Genomic DNA, 8,459 nt, shown 5'->3' on the forward strand with positions numbered 1-8,459 from the left:
ATATATATATATATATATATACATGGTTGGCATTATTTTATTCGCCACTAAAAAACCCAGGAGGTTTTTTGGGTTTTATCGGGGTTGTATAGGAAAAATTAATTTTTTAATTAAAAACACATAAAAAAGGAACGTATTTGTAAATATTTAATGAATATAGGTATACTAATAAACTAACCAGACTGATATAATTATATTTAAAGACATTTTATTTTAATGCATATTTGGTTTTATAAGTCCTTTCTATGAAAATTTACTTGAAATTGAATCTAAATTACATTTAAATAAGGTTAGGTAAGTTAACGTTTTTTTTTTAAACTGAATTAAAGTTAATAGCTTATAAAATTAATAAAATTAAGTTAAAAGTTGGAGGAATAAAAAATTAACTTAATAAAAGTTAAGATTGAATTAACTTAAGTTTAAAAAAGAGTTAATTTTGAAAAAAATTATTTTTGAAATAAGAATGTCTCAATTTTTCTTAAAATCTGAGATTACTTTAAATAACACTTACGTTAGATTATTAGATAAATTTAATTTTTTTATTCACATATAAGTTACTTATACATAATAACAGTTACATCATAAGACATTTTTATCGAAATTTTGCGAGAGAAAATTAAGGGTATATATTTACATTATTTCTTTGTCTTTAACCTTTATCTAACTTTCTTTAACTTCCGAAACGTCTTTTCACATATGTTTACGACTACATTGACTAGATATTTGTTACAAAAAGTATACGTAAAAATTTAGAAAATGGGTGAATGCGCAGCACTGTTTTACAACAATTCTTCATCTAAAGCTCATTTCATATTTATGTTGCTAAAATATAATGTTTATGACGCCTAAAATTAGTGTGATTCAAATATAAATGGGAATTGACAAAATCTAGTGAGAATAAAAACTGACTACCGTATTGTGTGACTCTTATTATAAAGTTTCTAATTATAAAATTATTGAACTTTTTATACATTAATTCTCTAATCTTTAAAATTTTATAGAAAAAATATTAAGAGATAGAAAAATTTTTAATTTAAAAAAGTTAATTAATGTTTAGAAGTAACTGAATTAAGTTCAAAATTAATGCATTTAAAATTAACTAAGTTAAGTTAAAAGTTATTAACTTTTTAACTTTTTTTTTAACTTTTAACGTTTTAACTAGTTAATATCCAACTCTTTAAATATCTACAAAATGTATAATATACATTCACCATTTTTGTGCTAATTTTTTTATTCTATCCGAACGCTTTTTATTATTTTATATATGTAATATTATTTCTTTCTTTACCTTCACTACAGAAGTTTTTTTTTATTTGAAAAATTTATCACAATATTTTTACCATCAGAGATAATATACGATATATAAGAGCCACTGCGGATCTTGATACGTAAAATATATTATATTTTAATTCATTCATCATTCAATCATTGATAAAAATTAATAATGTCCTACATGTTTCGGCCCATGATTGAGCCCTTTTCAGAAACAAAAACTTCTTACATAATTATTGTTATTGTATATTTTTACAAAATTCTTTTATAATTAATTTTATTTGAATATGTAATTAAATAATGATAAATACAACGTAAACTAAATATTACACGAAAGAATATCAAACAATTTTATCAAAAAAACCCAAAAAACCCCCAATAAAACTCCTTAAAAAAATCAGCTGAGTTTTTTTTTTAAAAACCCGAGTTTTTTTCGATCCTGATATATACTGACAGAATGTCCCAAAATTTGCGAACCAAAATACTACAGTAAGAAAGTTTTCAAAAAATTAATTGAAACAGTTATTTATAAATTTTTATTTTAAACAAAAATTATAATTCATTTGTGGGTTAAGTAAAGATAAAGAGTTTAAATATGGCCAATTACAGATTATGTTTAGATGGGCTACGTTAAACGCTGAAGTGTGCACTTATTAATACTATCGCACGCATGATTCATGGATAGATGACCATCTATGTTGGCTACAATTAAACCTTCCTATATTGAAATTTATTGCTTGCAATAAAAATGTACATATAACTTTTTTAATTTTTCCAAAACTTTTATGCTGTGATATTTCGATTCGCGATTTTCCGAATACCCTATCTAATGTATATGTATTTATACACTTATAATTGAGGGAATGGACGGAATAAAGGCACAATTCTACTTAGGCCCTTTTTCCGGCAATTAGCTTTTTCATGTAATATTGATCGTAATAGAGATGATTTATAACATGTAACTTCTTAAAGGCATTACATAAATTCATTTAATATTGTATTCATTTATGTATAATAAAAAAAGTAGCAAGTTATTTTAATTTTTATTAATATCAAGATTTTGTAATTAAATAAGGTCTTTATTCCGCCCATCCCCTCAATTGTTATATTATTGCAGCTAATCAAAACCAAACTCAAAAACAAACAACTACAAGAAATATCACATCAATTCAATGCTGCTATAATAGGTTACGACGAGGGCATACAATCTGATGACAAAGTACTAGCAGGAGCATTATGGAGACGATTCTTTCAATTGGAGTGCAACAATCCGGAACACATTGAAACACTTCTGATTTATGTTAGGAAACAGGTAAACCTTTAGGAAATAATGCATAACTATATTCTATATTTTATTCCATGATATTGGCGTAAGATAACTTGCTAAAGTTAACTTGATGCAGTTTTTACAATTATACATTATTTAAAAAGTAATTTCTTTTTTGTTCGCTTTTCAGATTTGTTTGTTTGACAGTTTACCAAATGATGAAATTTTAAGAAAACCTATTTTAAAATTAATAGACATAAAAAGTTTATGTAAGCATCAACAATAATTACAATTAGCAGACAAAATTAACAGATAATGAAATATTGTTTTTGTAAATACATAATATTATTATGAAGAGTTATTGTAAAAATATAGTAATAAATATAATAATATAGTAGAATATAACTTTTTCGTAAAGTATTTTCTCTAAATTAAAATGCTTTTCACTTAAGGACGTTCTCCGAAAAATCCATTTTCTTTAGATTTTTCTGAAACTTACAGAATAAGCTTGTTTTAGTGTTCTGAACATATATACTTTGAAGCTCAGTACTCGTTGCGGGATTAAAAATCGAGATATTCCACTTCAAAGTTGAAACGTTTAACATAGAATCCCTATCTAAAGCTTATTCGAAAGTGGTTTTTTATTCACTGTAAACAAAGTTTTCTTTAGAATTTTTTGAAACAAAGAGACATAAAACTTGATATTACAAGGAATAATATGAAATTTTCCTGAATATGCCTTCCGGTATTTATATTTAAGAAATCATTTAACAAAGTAAGTAGCTCGGCTATTTTTTCGACCGGCGGCAGTAGCGAAGGCGAGAGGTATTGACGACTTGGCAACGTCGCGTCGTATACGCTCAACACGTGACGCGTGACAACACAAATAACCTCGTACTTTCTCAGGGTAGCGATCACGTAATTTCAGCAAAAAATTAATAAGATGCAATACCCGAAGCAGGGCAGACACTGTCCATAACCTTACTAACACAACACAAAGCACAGAGCGAAAAGGCAGCGTTGCCGCATCGCACGGAGTGACGCAGTAGGATCATTTTTACACTTCTGCGCACACGGTGATAGTCAACTAATATTTTCTGTGTGTAGGGGCGATTGCGTGGACGCGAGTAAACTTTAGGTTGAGCACAACTGCAGTCGGAGAACGTCCTTAACATTTTACATTAATGATGCATTAGGTTAAATTTGGTCAAATGTAAATTAATTCAAGACTACTAATTATCACATTTAATTTCGTGATCTCCCAGGCTCACAATTACTTGGCATATAAAAGCTCTCATGCATTTTGTATCGCATTCCTCCATCAGTGATGGTTCAGCTTGTTTAAAATAGTTCCTGAATCAATTATTGTTAGATGAGATAGAACACTGGGTAGACACAATAATTCACAATTTTCTACACATTACCTGTAGTAACGATTTAGCAGGTTCTCGTCGTTCACTAGTTTAAACAACCAAGTTTGTAACGAATTGTATGTCAAGTCGGAAAGTCCATATTCCTCTTTAAACGAATATGACTTATACCATAACGGCCGTTGGTCAGAATTAATGTTCGCTAAAGTCAAATTGTATATCCAATTCTCGAAATCTTTGACTTCCTATAATAGAGTTTAGCCAATCGTGTAAATGTACATTTTATCGAAATGTGTATTTTACCGGAACTATGTAATACTTACGTAATTTTTACTGTCAATAGTGTAAAGCTTATAATTGGGATTTACATTCTGGTAAGTAGTTATGCTACCACCATTCCAAGCGACGTTACTAATCTTGCTGTTATCATCACTGCCGTAAATTAGCTGTAATTCATCTTTGTGCGTATGGCCGTTGAATTGTGCTTTAATGATGTGGGAAAATCTGTTGACAATTTTGACGTATTCTCTTTTCCACGTAGTTTGACAATCTGTATTACTAGGAGGAAGGTGCGCTAATATGTGCACATACTCTTCATCCACTTCAGCTTGCGAAAGCGTATCCGCCAACCATTGCAACTGACCATCAGGATCTTGCGGTTGATACAGTATCCACCTGTAGAAATGATTCTATATAAAACCGCGTAAAGTAAAATATTTAATTTATATACTTCCTGCATTTAAAAGAAATATATGATGATGTAAAAAGAGTTAGTACAACAAATATTGAAGAAATCAATTATATATATTACTATATTGCTGCATTGATAGAAAATAGCAATTTTTCAATAGAACATTTTTAAAATTCTTTCCGAATTGGAACGTTTTAATCAGGGATGGGAAAGTTACTTTGTAAAAGTAATTAATTACAGTTACAGTTTTTCTCTTTCAAAAAGTAATTAATTACCGTTACAAGTTATTGACTCTGAAAAGTAATTCGTTACAGTTACAGTTACTGAAAAAGTAACTTTAAGTTACTTTTAAGTTACTTTTTTCATCGGAATTTTTACTAATAGTATCGATACCATTAGGGCTGTATTAAAAACGTTACCCAACTGCCTTCATGTATCATTTTACACTTGTTTTTCACCTAATATTAAACAAGGATGATACACGGGGTCATCAGTGTAATGCAGCATTGGATTTGGACAATTAAAAAAAAAGACTGGCTTACATTTACATGTTATACAATTTTATTCAAAAAGATAAAAAAAATTGTATGGCAAAGACGTTTTTCGTTAAAGTAATATAAACACATATGAATATGAATATGAATATGAAATAGCACACATATACAATGTTTTTTGTAAAAAAAATTCTTTTTATATTCGGCTAAAAGTTGCAAATAAATTCCAGCACTAATCCAAAATAGTTTACAATCATTCACTGAGCGCTCTTGTATTTGATTGGCGGATTCCATTAGATCCCAAAATATAGACCAAACAGGTACAAAAGTTCATTGAACGCTTTAATTAAATTTCTTTCTTCTGATTAATCAAATATTTCGAAGTATTCGTAGCGCTAAGTGGACACGACCACACACTAAATTGACAAATACGTTTCAAATATATAAAATAACTATGAAAGTAACTATTAAATTAGTTACTAGTTACTTAAAAGATGTAACTAAGTTAAGTTATAATTACAGATGGAAAGAAAGTAACGAAGTTAAGTTACAGTTACTGAAAAAAAGTAACTCTAACTGTAACTTCGTTACAAGTAACGAGTTACTTCCCATCCCTGGTTTTAATTAGGGTAGTGAATATACGTAACTTTATTTTTTCCATGTTATACCTTCAATAGAAGAAAGTTGTTTACTTCCTCTTACAAAGTTAAGAAGGACTTTATTTACAGTTTCACTTGCAAGTCACACACATCCATCTATACTTTACGTTAACTAAAAATCCGTTATCAAAAAGTGACTGTTATCTGAACCTAAACATTTAATTATAATGTATTCTTTAAAATTACGTCATAAGTGTAAGAAATTTAGAAGAAACAGGCAAAACAGAGAAGCTATTAGCGTTAGGGCTGTGTGGCAGGATGGAAGTCTACCAATATGTAGAAGACCAGGCCTTAGTTCGAATTCCGAAGCGCTCTGATGCTTTTCTCTTGCTGTTGCTTATTTCTTACGTAAGTTTTCAAAATTTGAACAGAATTACTTGTCAGAATTATGATACTTTTCCATGTATTGACAAATATATCGTTTTTCATAACAATATATTGATCATTTCTTTATTAATTTTCTTTCATTATCTTAAAAATGTTAATTCTTTTATTTGTTTTGTTATGGCAATAATTTTTATTTTATTTGTAGATTGCAATATTGATCTACAATGTAGACTCTCTTATCTTAGTAATATTTTTGCTTTCAGAGATATCAGTCAATAAATACTTTTATATCAACGCGACAATATATTGTGATGCATAAGATAATTCACAATATTTATTGGCTAATATCTTAGATTGATAACGTTAATTACGATATTGCAATCTACAAATAAACTACTTGTATTTCAATTAAAAAACTGATTTAATATGCTCACCAGTTGTAGCTATAACACACGTTATTGTTCAAAGCTATAATTCTAAATCCTTTCTTAGGCGAAACCGTATAAAATCCGCCTTGTAGAATGGTAGAACGTGTAGATTTCGGTAACCATCCGAAACCAATCCATAAATCAGCCATCAGTTTATACAACCATTGTGTGCTTATCTCGTTATTAGTAATAGTCCTAGGTGCAAATCTAAAAGAATTGTTCAACACTATATATATTAATATTAAATACGGGAGTATGTATGTACGTATTAATCGCATATGGTATATTTATATTAAAATATTTTTTGGATAGCTTACTGATTTACAGGATGCGGCTCGTGATTACCCAGAATAGAATATACAGGAATATTTTTGAACGTTTCATAAATTTGAAGATAGCTTTTGTTCAGACTTTCTATATTTCCCTCGATGCTAGTCTCCCAAACACCGTGGTCTATTATGTCACCAGTGAAGTAAACATAGGAAATATTCTACAAATTAATTAATTAATATTCTCTAAAATAACTTGCGGTTTTGAAAAATTATAAATAATAATATAGTAATATGTAGATTCTCGCGTACTTGATGTTCAGCTGTAACGTGATCTAGGACATCAACAACAGTGTGCCACGGACTGTCACAATAATTATAATCTCCCCAATAACCTGCCACCTTGTCGCTTGTATTTGTATCGTTTTGTCCTTTTCGGCAACAAGTTGGTTCATTGCAATATGCATTACCATAAGGTTCATAATTAGGATCGTAATGAATATCTGTTATTTGCAATATATTTATGGTTTCATTGCTCTCTTCCGGTTTAATCCATTTTGGGAGACCATCATCAATATTGACTGTCCAATTAAACTCGTTATTATCAAGTGGACAAAACGGTGATTCTAGTAAAACTCCGCAAATTGTATCTGCCGTTAGATTAGGCTTTGAATCTATGATATGTAAAATTATCGGCTGCAAATAAAACGTTCAGACCTATACTAAAAAGAAAAGTTAATAATAAAGAACGCTAGAAAAATCTTATCGTTTTGAATATGTAATCTGGTTGGTAAATTTATTAATTTGAATTGAATCTTACAGAAATCTTATAAAACCCGATAAAATACGATAAGATAGAAATCCTTCTGTTGTTTTCTATCATCTTTCTTTTATCAGGGATAGTATATTGAGTGTGTTAAAAATAATTGATGTTAAAGATGTTATATTACTGTGAAGAAATTTTTGCATATTGATATTATAATAATGAAAATAATCAAAATTTTCAATTTAATTTAATTTTATTTGTATAACTATTCAATTTACTTACCAAATTGATAGTTACCACACCATCGCAGACTTGTGGAGATTGCAATTTCAGTAGAGTACAAATTTTAATCACTTTACTCTTTATATCTTCTGTTGACATGCCCTGTCTACGATATTCTATAAAAGTATTTAGGACAGACTTACATATTATGCAAATATTTTCGCTACTTTCACCGTCGAAACTACGCCAATCTTTACGCAACAAATTGGTTGGAAGAGATAGATTATGGATTAACTGTTGAAATTCTTCAGATTTTTCATTTACTGTTATCCAATTATTAATTTCATGTGTAAGGCGTGATATTATGTCATCTGCAAAAACAGATAAAACCACCTTTCAAGTTTTGCAGCAAAGGTGTACAACACACTGTACAAGATATATACAGGGTGTCCCAGAAAGGTCGGGACACCTAAATATCTCGGGAAATATAAGTTTTACAGAAAAGTGTTTCAGACAAAAGTTATATGGTTTAAAAATATCTATTTACTGATTCTATCAGTTTGACCTTGGGTTGCGTAGCCAAAGTCAAGTCAAGGTTACATTAATTTTCTGAAATGGAACACCCTATTTTTGATTCAAGAATCTAATAGCTGATGTCGAGAGCTTTCCAAAACGCTATAATGAAATATTTTTT

The 8,459-nt window shown here is 29.0% G+C and overlaps 2 protein-coding genes across 2 annotated transcripts in view; one reads left to right on the forward strand and one right to left on the reverse strand.

The window, feature by feature from the left end:
* The window catches only part of Uqcc1 (Ubiquinol-cytochrome c reductase complex assembly factor 1), a 25,143-nt gene extending 22,274 nt beyond the window's left edge, over positions 1–2,869 (forward strand). Inside the window, exons 5-6 of the mRNA XM_018520018.1 lie at positions 2,390–2,584; positions 2,730–2,869. Of these exons, the coding sequence (XP_018375520.1) occupies positions 2,390–2,584; positions 2,730–2,825 (291 nt within the window). The 3' untranslated portion in view covers positions 2,826–2,869. The remainder of the gene's footprint in view (positions 1–2,389; positions 2,585–2,729) is intronic.
* An 857-nt stretch (positions 2,870–3,726) lies between these two features.
* LOC108769173 (sphingomyelin phosphodiesterase 1) overlaps positions 3,727–8,459 on the reverse strand; it is a 9,070-nt gene continuing 4,337 nt past the window's right edge. The window contains exons 2-8 of the mRNA XM_018520008.1: positions 7,826–8,136; positions 7,090–7,473; positions 6,826–6,998; positions 6,515–6,715; positions 4,233–4,584; positions 3,964–4,154; positions 3,727–3,892 (exon numbers count right to left, since the gene is read on the reverse strand). Of these exons, the coding sequence (XP_018375510.1) occupies positions 3,772–3,892; positions 3,964–4,154; positions 4,233–4,584; positions 6,515–6,715; positions 6,826–6,998; positions 7,090–7,473; positions 7,826–8,136 (1,733 nt within the window). The 3' untranslated portion in view covers positions 3,727–3,771. The remainder of the gene's footprint in view (positions 3,893–3,963; positions 4,155–4,232; positions 4,585–6,514; positions 6,716–6,825; positions 6,999–7,089; positions 7,474–7,825; positions 8,137–8,459) is intronic.

The sequence above is a fragment of the Trachymyrmex cornetzi genome, unplaced genomic scaffold (assembly GCF_001594075.2).
Source record: "Trachymyrmex cornetzi isolate Tcor2-1 unplaced genomic scaffold, Tcor1.1 scaffold871, whole genome shotgun sequence".
Classification (NCBI taxonomy): Eukaryota; Metazoa; Arthropoda; class Insecta; order Hymenoptera; family Formicidae; genus Trachymyrmex; species Trachymyrmex cornetzi.